This window comes from Phoca vitulina, unplaced genomic scaffold (genome assembly GCF_004348235.1).
Source record: "Phoca vitulina isolate PV1807 unplaced genomic scaffold, GSC_HSeal_1.0 scaffold49, whole genome shotgun sequence".
NCBI classification, from domain to species: Eukaryota; Metazoa; Chordata; class Mammalia; order Carnivora; family Phocidae; genus Phoca; species Phoca vitulina.
The window spans coordinates 5,012,831-5,029,607 of NW_022589752.1; the positions used below are offsets into that span (position 1 = coordinate 5,012,831).

Here is a 16,777-nt window from a genome sequence, read left to right on the forward strand (position 1 = left end):
TGTCTCCTGTGTGGGCTGTATGTGCCCTCCTGTTGTGGCTGAGCCATGTTTGCCTTCAGCCTAGTTGGCTGCAGTAACCTGCTTTGCCTGCTGTGGGTGCACTGGACAGGGTTTAGTCCGAGTTGTTGAGGAGCCTGTGTGAGATTGTAGTTGGCTGAGAGGTGGGCAAGGTCAGCAGTCAGGCTAGCTGTCTGCAATTAGCCTCTCTTTGGTACATTGAAAGGAAGGGCTTTCTCCCTGTAGAGCCCACAGAGGGTTTTGTTGAGGGCCAGAACTGGCAGTCAGAGTAGGTATCTATAGCCTGCTTCTGGCTGCAGCTGCAGGCACACCATATGGCAGAGCATTTTTCCTGCACAGTCTGCTAAAAGATTTGGCTCCTGGAACTGTGGGCAAGCTGGTATGTGGGATTATCTGCCTCCTCCCCAAGGCAGGAGTTTCTTTGGAATGGCACCATTCCCTGCCAGGGCTGCTTGCAGGGTGTGGAAGAGCAGGAGCCTCTTTGGAGGGATGCCTACCAAGGTGGGTGGGTTGGAACAGGCAGGTGACAGGGGAATGTGGGGGCAGGGCATGCAGTGCTAGCAAGTGTGGAGAGTGTTAGTGCTAGTTCCTGCAGGTGTCCAGCTATCTAGGCTAGGGGAGGGTGAGAGGAATGGTCCCCACCATCACTTTTTTCTTAGAGAAATCTCCTGAAGATCCCTGCTTCTCCAGCATATGTTCTGAGACTAGTAAATAAATATCCTTCACATATACCCCAGGCACTTTTCAAACTGCTGCTTCTGTGCCCGAATTATTTGTTATGCTAGCTCTTTAAGGGCAGGGACTCAGTTTCCTATTGCCTTCCACCTCTTTTGTTAAGCCCACTGATTTTTAAAGTCCCCAGAGTTAAGCCCCACTGATTTTTAAAAACTCCAGAAGTTAAACCCCATTGTTTTCCATAGCCAGATGTTACTGGGATTTGTCTTCAGAGTGCAAGTCCCCAGGGCCTGAGGTGCCTGCAGTGTCTGGGGTGGGGTCTGATACTCTTAATTCTCTGTGCTAATGGTATCCCTCCCATTTGTGGTTTGTCTCACCAGGGGTTTGGTTCCCAACGAGTCTCTACCTCTCCTACCTTTTCTAATGTGGCCTCATCTCTGCCATTAACTGTGGAAGGTGTGTTCTACCAGTCTTCGGGTCGTTTTCAGAGTTAGTTGTACAGATGAGACTGTTGTCTTGGTGTGTCTGTGGGACAGGGTAAGCTGAAGATCCTCCTACTCCACCATCTTAGCCCCTCCCTAGGTTCTGTTTTTTAATTCATTCTGATAATATATCTTTTAGTTAGTGTGTTTAGAACATTTACATTTAGTGTAATTACTAATATGTTTGAATTAAGGTCCAACATCTTGTAATTTGTTCCTTCAATATTTTGTTCCTTTATTTCCCCCTTTCTGTTCTTTTGGGTTATTGAACACTTTTTACTTTATTTTAATTCATCTGTTGTGGTTTTGACTATTATCTCTGTACAGGTTCTTTAGGGGTTTCTCTAGGAAATATATATATACACACATACATAAAACAGTTTTATTTGCAGTTGACATTTAATAATTTCAGGTGACATGTTAAAATGTTATCACTATATAGGTCCATTTATCCTCCCACCTTTATATCATAGTTATATATTACATATACATAAACTGAAAATTCAGACAGAAGTTATAGTTCTTGTTTTCAAACATCAGACATTTTAAAGCATTCAAGAATAGTTTATGATATTTGCCTATTTATTTATGTTACTCTTCCTTTATTCCTAATGCTCTAAGTTTCCTTCTGATACCATTTTGCTTCTCTTTGAAGAAATTCTTTTAGAACAAATCTGTTAGGAATGAATTCTTTTTCTTCTGAGAGTGATTTTTATTTCACCTTCATATATAAAGGGTATTTTTGCTGGATATGGAATTCTGGGGTGACAGTTCTGTTCTTTCTGCATTTTAAGTGTTTCGTTTTCAATTTGAATCAGTTTGGCTTCTGACTGTCCTTCAAATTGTTGGTTCTCCATAAGTGTCATTTGTCTCTTTCTGTTTTTAAGAATTTTTCTTTCTGTTTAGTTTTCAGAAATTTGATTATGGTGTGTCTGAGTTTAGACCTTCTTGGATTTATCCTGTTTGAGTTTTACTGAGGACCGGGAATGATGAAGACAGATTTCTGAGGAAAAGAGAGTGCTGCATAATTTAAATTCATAAATAACTGTGCCAGTTAAATACATTTCCATAATACTTGATTGAGAAGTTAGAATGTCGTTGGTGGGAAGTACAGACTATAGTAGTATTTTAACTATTGCCATTATTATGGCTTTTTAACAGGGGACTTTTTCAACCCATTCATAATATAAACATACTAGTATATTAAGGAGTGTTACGTATTGCTAGAGCATAGAGAGACAGCCCTATAAAATCCACTGGAAGATGTTCAAAAAATTCTTTAGGAATGGTTTTAGTCCTCACTTCATCTTTTAAATTTTTCCAGATTAATTTATTTGCAAATAAAACATGCACTGGGCCATATCCCCTGCTATCCAAAAAATTTTCCCATCAGTGTTTCTAATGTTGTGGCCAAATTTTTTTCCTACTGGAATGTGATGTTTCCTAGAGTTTCTAGTGTCCATTTGAGGTTTCATCTGGTGCTATCGAGTCACCATTCTGATTGTGGCTGCTCTTATCCTCGTGGATTTTACAACTTGATCATCCCATGTTTCTTTTTGGAATTTGTCAGGCCAGATTTTGAGTGTCTATGATGGAATCTTTGAACTTCTCCATAGATTTATGATTTTGTTGTTTTATGTGAGGCCCTTGCATAAGGACTTTGAGTCAAAGAAATCTGTTTATAGCATAAGGTAGTTCCATAATTATACTATGTATACTAGTACATACATAGCATCCTAGCTTGTATGGTGTTTTTTTTAATTGTGTGTCTCTGTTATTTTAGGTAGTATCAAGCCATTAAATAGTTAATGTATTCATTGTTTATTAAGGGATATCTGAGGAACTTTTTTTTTTTTTTTGCAGTATTTCAAAGAAGTGAATTATCCCAAAAATGATCCAGGTAATAGAATATAAATTCACTTTTTTTTTTTTTTAAAGCAAGTTGCTCTATTTTAGACAGCTACAGTTAAGTCATTTGATCGGTTTGGCTTCCAGTAAGAAAACTAGTTTTATCAGAGTGACTAAAGTACCTATTGTATATCAAGTCTGGTATTGTCACTTTTTGTGCTTATTATAAAACCTATTAACAAGCAGTAAAGTCAAGATTTGTGCCTAGAGAATTCAAAAGTTTTGTTTGGGGCTTGGACATTTCTTGATTTATGGAATGGAAACACAATCATGAGATTTTCGTTCAGTGGGTTGGTTATTGGAGTAAGAGTGTTACTAGTGGATGGTAATATGAAAAGGAGAAAGTAACAATATTTCATAATTATTCAGCTAGTAGAAAACATAGAGTGGTTTTCCTTTACCAATAGGGATTTGCGACATGGCAACATTAGGTTTAATGACCTAGTGTAGGGGAGCCTGGGTGGCTCTGTCGGTTAAGCATCTGCTTTGGCTCAGGTCATGATCCCAGGGTCCTGTGGTTGAGCCCTGCATCGGGCTCCCTGCTCAGCGGGAAGCCTGCTTCTCCCTCTCCCACTCCCCCTGCTTGTGTTCCCTCTCTCACTGTCTCTCTCTGTCAAAAAATAAATAAAATCTTTAAAAAAAAAAAAAAAGACCTAGTGTAAGTTAGGAAGATGTTGAATCAAGGCCTGTGATTGCTCTGAGGGAAGAAGGCTATCTTAGCTCCTCAATTAAGGCATAGGATTTAATAGGCAGTGACTCTGGTGCCATGTTGTGAAGTTAATATCCCCAGAACACAGCATAACTTTTTTGTATTTTAAAAAGAAAGATTTTAAAAAGAAAGATTTATGATTACCTAGGAAGACTCCATCTAGATTCAGGGCTCTCTTCCAATTAATCTGTCAGTCTCTGTGGATTCTTTTGCCCAGAGGAATCTAGGAGCTCAGTTTTTTTTCTTCTCCCCTTTTTTTTGGGAGGGCAAGGGGGGGGAAACTTATTGAATCATACACAGTATAGTTTTTTTAATGTCTGTATCACCTATCATCTAATCGTATGTAGGAGCCTTAGTGTCTTCTGTTTGGAAACAGATCCTGTGTATTATATTTGTAGATGTTGTGTTACAGAGCATAAAGGAGTATTTTTCAGATAGTAGTCCCAATAATATTATTTACAGGTTGGGACCTGGGATTGTTAGAGGTTCTTAGCCCTTGAGTTGTTCTGTTAAGCCAAGATAAACTTTATGTCTCTAAAGTCTTTTACAATTTTCTCTAGACTTTCAAATTTGTTTTTTTTGTTATTATTTTCTTTGACCATCTGTTCCATCCAATTATCTTTACTGTAAGACAAATATGTCTTGTTTTTATTTTTTTTTTAAGATTTTATTTATTTATTTGACAGAGACACAGCAAGAGAGGGAACACAAGCAGGGGGAAATGGGAGAGGGAGAAGCAGGCTTCCCGCCGAGCAGGGAGCCTGATGCGGGACTTGATCCCAGGACCCTGGGATCATGACCCTAGCTGAAGGCAGACACTTAACGACTGAGCCACCCAGGCGCCCAAATTTTTTTTTTTTTTTTACTCATTACAAGTCAATTTGCCCCCACTTCCCCCTCCTAGTTTTGTTTTTTTTGTTGTTGTTTTGCTTCTTTTTGGTGAGGGGGCTTTAAATAACTTCAAAATTCTATTCTGAAGGATCTGGTGTTTCATACTAGTGGGGTTAATGGGAGATATGATGGCTCCCATATGAATAAGAAATCTGTATTGTTATCCATCTATAATTTTAAGTAATTCTCCTTGGAAGTTTAGAGAAAGGACAGGACACTGTTGTTTGCTAATGTCTTCCTTGGAGCAGCATCTTGAACAGATAATGGATAGTTGTCCTTTTGTGTTTTAGCCAGTATGGGACAGTTGTAACTTTAATGACCCCTTTGCTTATCATTTTTTCAAGTACCTTTTTCTGAATCTCTCAAATCTTAGAAGACAAATCTTTTGGTTGTTTTATCTGGAGAGCCAGAAATTGTTTAATTTCCAGCTTTTTTTAATTCTTAAAGCTCTCTGGAAATGTCATATATTGAGTATTTTCTAAATTGGCAGTTTTTCATTTTAATTCTGATTAAATCCTCTTATTCAGGCTTGAACTAGTACAGTAGAATCTAACAATCTTGCATTCTGTAGCAAATTTGTCTTCCTACAGTTGATGAAATCCTTAATTATAGCCCTTAGCTTTGATCCATACCAGAGTTTTAATTTAACTTCTGTAGACCTGGCTTCTGGCCTAGTAATTTTACCGTGTGACTTTACTTTTTGAGAAAGCCCTGAAGAAAGGATGGCTCATATAGAAGGTAAGGTAAAACTAAGAGAAAAATTCAAAGATAGTAAATTTCAGAAGGTTAAAGTCTTTGAGAGATTATTTTAAAATTACGATTTTGTTTTGAGGTCTCTGCATACTAGGGAAGAAAGAAGCTAACTATTGAATGTTTCATATTTTGTCTCCTAATTTTTTGAGCTCCTCTTAAACACATTATTTATTGATTTTAACGTATCAAAAATTTCCCATAATGGCTGGTGTTCTAAGTCATATTTTTTTAACCACTTACTAAGGAAGTGCAAGAGTTAGGATTATAGTACTTCATATAAGATGTAGTTCCTCCAAAAGAAGGACACTTTGACATAGCATGACACATAGAGACCAGTTTGGCTGGTCAATAAGTGTGTGTTGTAAATGGTATCTCAGGTCACCTGACCAAGCAGAGGCTAGGAAGGATCTCATAGTTAGCAACTCAAAATCATGGACCACAGAATACGGACTAATAAAGTGACCTTCTTCACAAATAACAAGATAAGGGAGTGATCTCCTGAAGAGCACAATTTTTATATAATATAAAATGTATTCACTTGATCTGTACTTTTTTCCCCACCATAAATTCAGGGTATTTTAAATACACTCTGATTATGTCTGCAAATCATTTATATATGCTCTAATTTTTTTGATATTATAAATTCACTGTCAGGCTTGTGCCATCCTAAAAGAAGCAACACCACAAGTGTTCTTACATGTTTTTTCTGCGCAGTGAACAATCCTGTAACAAATGTAGCTTAAGCATATCTATGTTAACATGAAACTAAAATAGTAATGACGATATACTGGCTTTGTTTTGAGTCTTGATTTTAATTTTATAGGTATTCCTTTAGAAATGAGTTGCACAATTGAGAAGGCACTTGCTGATGCTAAAGCTCTTGTTGAAAGATTGAGAGATCATGACGATGCAGCAGAATCTCTGATTGAGCAAACCACAGCTCTCAATAAGCGAGTAGAAGCGATGAAGCAGGTTTGATTTTTCTTTCTTGTTGATTCCATTTTGAAAAAAGCAGACATTTATGTATTGCTTGAATCATAAACTTCTGCTTAATTAATAGTTATTTTTTTAATGTTCTGTAAAACTTAAAAGTAGTTTGACTTGTAGGTTTTAATTTTACTTTAGACTATCCTATAATTTTGTCATGTTCAGGTAATATATATATATGTATGTATATTCTAAAAACTGTATATTTGATTACTTGTTTTTCTGACAAAGTTGCACGTTGGAGTTTAGAAAATATATGAATATATTAGGTTCAGAGATACTTGACAAAGACCAAATAATATCTTTTACTAATAGTGACATATTTTGCTCTGTCTCATATTTTTGTAATGTAGAAATGTTTATATTTTTCTTTATAAAAGTACTTAGGTGATGTTATTTAACAACAAAGTAGTTTTCGAAAATGATGTAAAGCAATATCTGGTTTATACTGTACTTCCTACCTTAATTTTCACTTAATGCTACCAGTTAAAGAAGAAATGAAAAGGGCTTCACTTCTTATTATCCTTATAATACGTGTAAGAATTTTCTTATAAAAGAACTTGCATAAAAGAACTTTCCAGTGGTCTATGGAGTTTAGCTACCATTTTAAAAGCCTCCTTATTGACAAAATTTTCAACTCAAAGAGAATTATACAATTTCTTATATTACGATGGAAATCAGTTGGGGGAAATGTATATTCATAGCCTATTCTTGTGAAACTCATCCGTCTTGTAAAAGGAAGCAACCCTGGGATACTGCTTTTAACAAAGCTACTGGAAATAATGGAGAAAGTTTACTTGTTTTGTTGCCCTAAACAGATTACATATCTCCCTAACTGTCCAGCTTGACTCATGCATTCCAAGGAACATATATCTGGTACTGAGTTGTAAAAACGAAGGAGTTTGACAATTAAAGAACCAGAAATGTTATAATGAATACATTACTAAGCGGCACATCAAAATGCCTTGAAAATGAAGGAGTACAGTTTTAAAGTTAGACTCACATTTATTTATAGTTTTTTTCATTTCTTTTGCACATGTTCTTTTTTACTATTGTTATTGAGCTATAGTTCACAATACCCATAAAATTAACCCTTTTGAAGGGCATAGTTCATTGGATTTTAGTACATTCACAGGTTGTGCAGCCATACTCACTATCTAATTCTGGTACAGTCTCATCACGCCAAGAGCTCACTTCCACTAGCAGCTGTTCCCTAGTTCTCCCTTCCCTCAGCCCCTAGCAACTAATCTTTCTGTCTGTGGATTTGTCTCTTTGGGACATTTCATATGAATGGAATCATACAATATGTGGCTTTTTGTAACTGGTTTTTTAATGTGATTTTTTTGAGGTTCGTCCAAGTTTTTTATTCCTTTTTATTGCTGAATAATATTCCATCATAAGGTTATAGTGCATTGTGTCTATCCATCAGTTGATAGACGTTTGGATTGTTTCTTTTTGGGGGCTATTATAAATAATACTGCTATGAATATTAGTGTACAAGTTTCTGTGTAGACATATATTTTCAGTTATCTTAGGTATATACCTGGGGGTAGAATGAATGGGTCATATAATAGCTCTGTGTTTAAATTTTTGAGGATCTGCCAGACTATTTTCCAAAGCAGCTACACCATTTTACATTCCAGTCAACAGTACAATTTCTCTACAATCTGTCCAACACTTGTTATTTGACTTTTTGATTAAGAGCATCCTAGGGGCGCCTGAGTGGCTCAGTCGTTAAGCATCTGCCTTCGGCTCAGGTCATGATCCCAGGGTCCTGGGATCGAGCCCCACATCAGGCTCCCTGCTCGGCGGAAAGCCTGCTTCTCCCTCTCCCACTCCCCCTGCTTGTGTTTCCTCTTTCACTGTGTCTCTCTCTGTCAAATAAATAAATAAAATCCTTAAAAAAAAAAAAAAAAGATCATCCTAATAGTTGTGAAGTGGTATCTTACTATTGTATTGAATTGCATTTCCCTGACGACTAGTAATATTAAACATCTTTTTATGTGCTTATTGGCCGTTTGTATACCTTCTCTAGAGAAATATCTCTTCAGATACCTTGCCCACTTTTTTCCAGCTCTATTGAGATAGAATTGACATATAACATTGTGTAAGCTTAAGGTGTGCAAGATGATTTGATACACATATATATTGCAAAATGATTACCACAGTAAAGTTAGTTAACACCTGCATCACCTCACATAATTACCATGTGTATGTGATGAAAACATTTAAGATCTACTCTTACTGACTTCTAAGCATATAACACAATCTTATTAACTATAGTCACCATGCTGTACATTAGATTCCCCAGAACTTACTTTGTTTGCCCATTTTTTAATGTATTATTATTAAATTAGGATTATTGTTATTGTTATTGAGAGTTGTAAGAATTCTTTATGTATTCTGGATATTAGACCCTTATCAGATATATATCTGAGATATATACTTTCAAATATTTGCTCCCCACATGTTCTTTTTTGATCTTTTCATTAGTATCAGGAAGAAATTCAAGAACTTAATGAAGTTGCAAGGCATCGGCCACGGTCCACATTAGTTATGGGAATCCAGCAAGAAAACAGACAAATCAGAGAACTGCAACAAGAGAACAAAGGTAAGATATATAGTCTTAAAACACAAAAGAGTTTGACAACTAAAGTTAAGAACCAGGAAATTATGATGAATTATGTTACTAAGTGGCTCATCAGAATGCTTTGAGAATAAAGGAGTGGGCTTTAAAGTTAGATTCAAATTTATTTAAAAAAAATAATTTTTCATTTCTTTTGCACATGTTCTTTTATTACACATTTGAGGTGTATTTCACATACCATAAAATATACCCTTTTGAAGGGCATAGTTCATTGGATTTTAGTTAAAATTGAATTTAGTTAAAATTAAAAGAGCTGTAATACACAATTGGACTCTTAATATTTTCAAAAATGGGGAAATAGCCAACTAAATTTCCTTTTTGGTATTCTCATTTCTGATCCATATGCCCAAATCATATGTATTAATCATTATCCTTTTGTACATATGAATGTCTACCTTGCATGGAGTCATCCTAGATTCTTACCCTCAATATTCAGTTTGTGCCATTGTTGTTACCTATGAAGTAACTCACTTTCCTTCTCTGCAGAACCACTGCTTTGGTCTCTTGCTTTGGTGTTCATGGTCTCTTGAACTGATGGGAGGCCCTAATTGGCCTCTGTGATTTTAGTCTCTTCCCCCCCTTCAGTCTGTCTCCAAAACAGGCATCAGATTCATTTTTCAAAGATATATCTAATCATGGTATTTTTTTGCTTTAGAACCTTCATTGTATACTTATTTCCTTATCCAGAGCTTTCAAAATCAACTCAAGGCCTTTTTCTCTGTCTTCTTCCCATACCTCTCTTCTCCATGAAACCTTTGTTCTTGCTGTCCTGAACTAGTTCCTGAATACAACATCCGCTTTCATGCCTTCCTGTGTAGAATGCCCTTTCCTTTTTCAACTTAAGGAATGCAAGTTCATCTCAATAATGTGAAACTTTCACCAGTTTCTCCTCACAGACTTTGTTTATATATATTTGGGTAGAGCTCTACGCTGTACTTTACACATTGTATTATAATTATTTATGCATTTGCTTTCTCCACTAGACTCTGAGCTCCATGGCCTTTTGGGTATTCTTAATATAGAGCATTATCTTGTACTTAATTATTATTCAGTAAATGTTTGTTGAAATGATTCTTTAAAACTGAGTTTTAAATGGTCATTTAAAAAACTAATAAAGGACTCCATTTGGTGTGCTTGCTTTCTTTATGTCAAGGTTTTTACACGTTTTCTTTTTGAAACACCGTCTTTTTTTTGGTAAATACAGTGGGGAAGAGAATATTTTGTACATCTTTAACTCAAGTTTGAGTAAAATATACTGTTATTCTTGTGATTCTTGATAGAATTGCGTACATCCCTGGAAGAACATCAGTCTGCCTTGGAACTTATAATGAGCAAGTATCGAGAGCAAATGTTTAGACTGCTAATGGCTAGCAAAAAAGATGATCCGGGTATAATAACGAAGTTAAAAGAACAGCACTCCAAGGTAATCCATTTTATAAATATAACTGAAAATGAAAAAGAAGCACAATTGGTTAACTTGTGTTGAGATTTTTTTTTTTTAAATCACAGGTATCTAACATGATATTGAATATTTCATCTTTCTGACATTTTATGCTTTTCCTTATTTTTGTCATTTCTTTTTACATATTTTGTTTGATTTACTCTCCTATTGTTCCCTAGTAGCTTTAACATATTTTCAAAAATAAACTTTATTTGGGAAGTAAAGGTAAGTATATTCAATTCAAAATTATTTTATAAGGTTATCTGCTTTTAAGAAATATTTCTTCTAATTTGTGTGTTGACATTTGTTGCAAAAACAAAAATTGAAATGCTGAAAAACTTTTTCAGAAATCTGAAACCAGCTAAAGGTAGATTTATTTTCCTTAAGACTGTTTTCTGAATGAGGCTAATTAATCCAGACTATAAACAATACTGATTATGATGGAAAAACCATAGGGGGCAGGGAGGAAAAGAGCCAGCATATTAAGATTTGACCCCACCCCCAATCCCCAATCACATATCACTTAACACCATTTTTAGAGACAGAGCTGACTGAACTGGTTAGAAATTAGTGTTTTTCCCTCTGTTCATTTTACTTATTGACATCCCTGTGTCTGTTTTCTTTGTGTATGTCCCTATGTTCATTAGCAAGTGCTATGAAGACAAGTCTAATAATCCTTTCCTATTTATATTTTAAGCTGAATTTTAACTGCTGATGTGAATAAAAATATTAGAATATTGTGATTTCTAGCTATTACCTGTATTGGATAATGGTGAGCTAACTATTATTAGTTAAAACTAACATTATTTAAGAAATACTGTTTTAAGACATGTTTTTATCTCTCAATTACTGAAACACATTTTTGAGTCCTTAAAATAATTCTTCCATCTTGGTGCTTGTAGGTATTTTTAAATTATTAATTATTCTATTAAAATTAAATACCTAGTAAATAGATCTTTGTGTGACAAGTTTGCATATTAAGAGAATTAGTAATAGATACCTCTTGTGTCAATTGTATAATAATAAATTAATAAATATGGGTTAATGTTATCTAACTATACTATTCATCTTCTAACCAAAAGGAATAACCTTGGATATTTAAGTGGCAATCTTTTGAATATAAATTTATCTATCATTAATGAGATCATTATAAAAACATATAAATTTAAATGTATAACTTGAGTGTTTCTTTTAAAGGTACAAAGATGAATTGACTTAAATTAACTTAAATTATTGGTAAAATATAATCTTGAGAAATTCCAAAAGGCCTTTATGTTTAAAACCTAAGAAATAAATTTGTTAAGATCTAAAGAGATTGCTCTACCAAAAAATGTTGAGCATAAGATACTGCAGGTTGCTAGTTCCATCTGGTAGCAGCTATGCCAAAAGCAAGTATTTTCTAGAACACATTAGAACACATTTAGCAAAGTTAAACATTTCTTAAGATAGCTGTAAACCATCCTTTATTATGTAGATTGAATTCATCTAAGTGCTGATCCTTCCATAAAATGACTGTTCAGTTACTTGTTGTTAATTCCAACTAATACATATTAATGTTTGTGATTTTGATTTTTCCCAAAAAGGAGACACTTCAACTCAATTAAACAAACATTTATTAACACTTGCACTGGCTTAGTTATTATTAATAATAAGATGAATAAATAATAAGTTCCATTACTTTGCCATAAGAGCTTATAGTGTAAAGGGAGATACAAACATATAAGGTAGGATGTGATGAATCCTAAAATAGAGATATGATTTAATAGAGGAATACTAGTGGAAGCAAGATTAGTTCTCTTGAGGAGAATCTGGGAACCTGTCAAGAAAGAAAGACAAATCCATCTAAATCTAGCCTTGAATTAATTATTGAGGGGGGGGGAAGGGTCAACAAGCAGAAGTGGGTGAGCAGAGAAACTTGTATGATAAAGGTGGAAAAATACGAGATTCCAGGACGTGTTTAGGTACTGACACTCTGATGAGCCTAAACACAAAAAAATTTTATAACACATTTAGGGGTAACAAGCGGAGTTACACATAACAGCATTTTGGCATAAGAGATCATTTTGAGACCACTGTAGTACAGAATTTCACCCTCACTTAGAAGTTTTTGAGCACAGATTGAAAAATCAATAAAAAGTTTGAGAAGAACTCATTTTTGTCCAAATACAGACGCAAATACTTATTTTTACATTATTTTTGAACAGATGCCTTTTTGGAAATCTTAAAAAAACAAACATTTCAAACAGTTGGCTAACACGCATGAACTAACACTCATTCAGTTTTTAAATTACGGATGATATCCGTATTAACATTATAATGACTCTATACTACAGATTGACATGGTACATCGTAACAGCTCCGAAGGATTCTTCCTTGATGCATCTCGACACATCTTTGAAGCATCTCAACATGGACTGGAGAGGAGGCACTTGGAAGCAAATCAGAATGTACACTAAATAAAACAGTCAACTTTCGGGGTGTGGATGGAAGGGGGGGGAGGTCCATTTAAAACACTCTTTGACACTGAATTTTCCTGCCAGTTTAAATCAGCAAATAAGTGAAATTGCTTTAAAAAAATATGCTGTGCTTTTGATAGCCATGCAAAAATATTCAGTGTAGAAACTTTAAATCTGTCATTAATTCTCTGTGTATTGTATCATACCCAGCCTGTTAGATAATTGCAGGCTTTAAAGGTTGTTCAAGCCAGATATTCATTTTGTTGCTACAAAATTTTATAAACAGCTCTCATCTTTGTGGACATCAAAGTGTTTTCTTGGAAGTCATTTTAGTCTGATTTCATAAAAATTTTGTTTGAACTATTAAAGGAACAGTTTTAATTCAGATTTTTGATAGTTTGTAGTTCTTTCGTTTGAGTTCTCAACAACCTAAAAATGCTTTGTTTAGGTTTTATACTATATGTATATATGCTATATTGTCTTTATTATTATTATTATTATTATTGTGGCAGGTCTTTATTGAGCAAATTTGAAATAACCCTAAACAAAAGTTAAAAATGAAAGGCATTTCAAGAAAGTTCAAGGATTATATTACTGACACTTCTTGCCTTTCAGACAGTTTTGAAAGCACAGCTCTTGGCCTCTTGTGTTCATTAAAAGACCTATGATACTTTCCTAAAGATTTTATTATAATAAATGAACCATCCATGAACTAGGCCTATAAAGATACTATTCTGTTTGAAGTCTTGGGGTGTTTTTTTCTCATGATTTAATTAGAACAGACTGTCCTGAAAAAATTAGTGGAATCTCATTTTCTTCCATTTTAAAAGCAAAGAATTACTTGCTTCCTGTACAGCCTTTTACCCTAAAAGGACACTAAATGATAAACTGAAGAAAATGTTGGTATTCAGGATTTTTATTTATCATCCTCAGTCTGTTGCTGCAGTTGTCTGTACTTAACTTGCTTTTAAACATTATGCTCCCTTTCCAGAGGGAAGGATATTAGTCATTTTTAAAATACTATTTCAGAATATGACAGATGTTTGTCTTGATATTATTCTTGCTACCATAATCTAATCCAGGACTGTCCACTAGCACTTCCTGAAATGATGGAAATGTTATCTGTGCTGTTCAGCACCATGTGGCTTTTGAGCACTTCAAGTGTCAATAGTGCAACTCAGGGACTGAATCAACTTTTTAAAAGGTGTTTAATTTTAATTGACATTTATATAGCATCATATTGGGTAGTGTAGTTAGTCCTTTTGTTTTGCCTTTCTGCATGCTAGCATTGTATAGGTGTCCCCATTAAAATAACCTAAGGACCTGCATTTTTGTTGGTTAGAACATACTAAATGTGTGGCTTGCTAAAGATACTATTTGTTCTCCATATTTCTTCCACAATTTACTAGTTTTGTGGGTTTTGGAGGTCCTCTCCAAATCCTTTATACAAATCAGATATGTACAGTTATTTAAGAGACGGGGTTATTGGGGAAGTTTTTAGCTTTTGAAGTTTGACCTTAATATAATAAAATCACCCTCAACTGCCAGTGAATAATGGTCTTAGAAGCTGTTTGTTGAAAAAATGATTATTCTCAAGTTTCTGTTGATTTTTAAACCTCGTGTCTGTCTCTTTCACTTGACTCTAAGCTCCTTGAAATCAGGGAACATGTCTTGATAGGTTTCAGATTCCTATTGCCTCGCAGGTGCGTGGCATATCATATAGGTGTGCAAAACAGAATAATAGCATGAGATTGGAAGAAATTTATGCTACCTGCTGCACCAAATAAATGTGGCTATTTTATACCTAAGTGATACTTTGAACAGTTTGCAAAGAAGGACATTTAATATTTTAATACTCAAAAGCAGATGTCTGTTCATTTTATTCAATATTTATTATCCATTATGTACCAGACACAGGCAAATATAAACAAGATACAGTTCCTGCTCTCAAAGAAGATTATAATCTGGAAAAGTTTCTAGGTTGGATTGAGATCAGTTTTTAGGCACGGGATAATACAGAAAAGATTTGTAAATCATGAAGATGTTAGGGGTAAAGAGATCGAATGTGTCAATAATTTTTGTCTTCCGCATTACTTTGATTAGTAGTATATGTAGGTATAAAAAAGGAAAAGGTGTTGATCATTTGTGGTGAGAGGAATATGAAATATGAGTACTCTTCTTGCTAGTGGGTTTAGTTATATTGTGCTGCTTATCCTTACTTGTAGCCCTAACAGAAGTCTGATTTCAAAAGCACATTCATGGTCAGTCAACTTTCTTGTAAATATGTTTGATATAGTACCTCCATGTTAAATGGCAATGTAAGAATATTACATTCATATTAAGTGGCAATGCAGATCTTTTTAAAAAGGAGAGGATCCAAAATAAAAATAAAGTATTTCACTGATTTGCAACCCCCATCTCTTTTTTTCAGGAATTACAAGCACATGTTGATCAGATAACGGAAATGGCAGCAGTAATGAGGAAAGCCATTGAAATTGATGAACAACAGGGTTGCAAGGAACAGGAGCGAATATTTCAACTTGAAGTAAGTTTTACATTGCAAATGTGGGTGAAAACTGTCCATACAAAGATTTATGCCAGAAAATACATCCTATTTAAAAATACATGTATACATTTCTCTGGAAAACTGGCAATGTTCTCTTTCTTAACCTGGATACTGGTTATATGGGTATATAATGCAAGACCATTTCCATAGTAATAGAAGAGTCTAGGATCAGTAGTAACTTATAGCGATATTTGAGAAAATTGATGTTTTGATCCTATGTTGCTTCCTGTTATTGGGTGAATATGCTTTTTAGTTTAGTAATTTAAAAAATTCCTTCATTCTGTTGGAGATCATGATGATGCAGGGAAAATTTTTTTAATCCCCAAATATTCTTTGGGCACTCGTATTTTTCTGGGGAATGTAAAAGCTTTTCTGTCCTTTATTTTGTGGTAGCAAAGGCATAAATCATTGTTGAATAATTCAAATCAGTAGAATAGACTTTTATACTTTAAAAGCTTCATTTTGAAATCATGGTGGAGATACTACTGGTTATAAAGGGCCAAAAGTGATTTCTGTCTCTAAGCATTCTTTAAAACAGGGGTAAGCAAACTTTTTCAGTAAAGGACAAGACAGAAAATATTTTAGGCTTTGCAAACCAGACATTCTCTGTTGTGGCTTCTCAACTCTGCCGTTGTAACACAAAGCAGCCATATACACAAAAAAGATTGTATATTCCTATAAAGTTTAATTTACAAACAACAGATCTCAAGCCAGGTTGTATGTAGTTTGCTGATCCCTGCTTTGTACCAATGAAACTTGGAAAGTAAGACTGAAGACAAAGTGGTTGAGAATTATAAAAGTTATTTTTAAATGTCTGCTAATTTCTTACAGTAGCTAATCTAGGAAAAAAAGTTGGTTATCAGTGCTAGATCTGGTCACTTCCCTTGAAAAATATAACGATTCACTCAGTCAGCCCTGCTGCTTTCAAATTCCAGTGAAGAAAACAAACCAAACCAGATGGCTTGTCCTGCATTCCACGCTCTCATGGAAAGGAGTAAAAGTACTAAAGTACAAAGAGGTTCTAGTCCCAGGGTATTATTCACAGGCTTTGTTGAGTTTATAGAACTATAAATCTAGGTGTTATTTTTTTCATCTATACTGTGAGTGTAAAATAAGGCAGTTTCTGAGCTTCCATCTACAATCACAGCTGCATAAATAAGGCTTTGCACTGGTGGAAAACACTGAGCAGTTTCTATCTCTTTAAAAAAAGTATTCTCTGGATTCAAGTTGTCAGCTTCAACTGC

General features: G+C 34.6%; 1 protein-coding gene across 3 annotated transcripts in view; it reads left to right on the forward strand.

The window, feature by feature from the left end:
- FGFR1OP2 (FGFR1 oncogene partner 2) overlaps positions 1-16,777 on the forward strand; it is a 32,975-nt gene that overhangs the window by 14,015 nt on the left and 2,183 nt on the right. Inside the window, exons 2-7 of one of the 3 annotated variants that reach the window (XM_032432726.1) lie at positions 3,039-3,075; positions 6,260-6,408; positions 8,917-9,034; positions 10,351-10,493; positions 12,845-12,958; positions 15,399-15,512. In XM_032432726.1, the coding sequence (XP_032288617.1) occupies positions 6,274-6,408; positions 8,917-9,034; positions 10,351-10,493; positions 12,845-12,958; positions 15,399-15,512 (624 nt within the window). In that variant the 5' untranslated portion in view covers positions 3,039-3,075; positions 6,260-6,273. The remainder of the gene's footprint in view (positions 1-3,038; positions 3,076-6,259; positions 6,409-8,916; positions 9,035-10,350; positions 10,494-12,844; positions 12,959-15,398; positions 15,513-16,777) is intronic. The other 2 variants (XM_032432725.1, XM_032432727.1) reach the window with 2 other exon arrangements.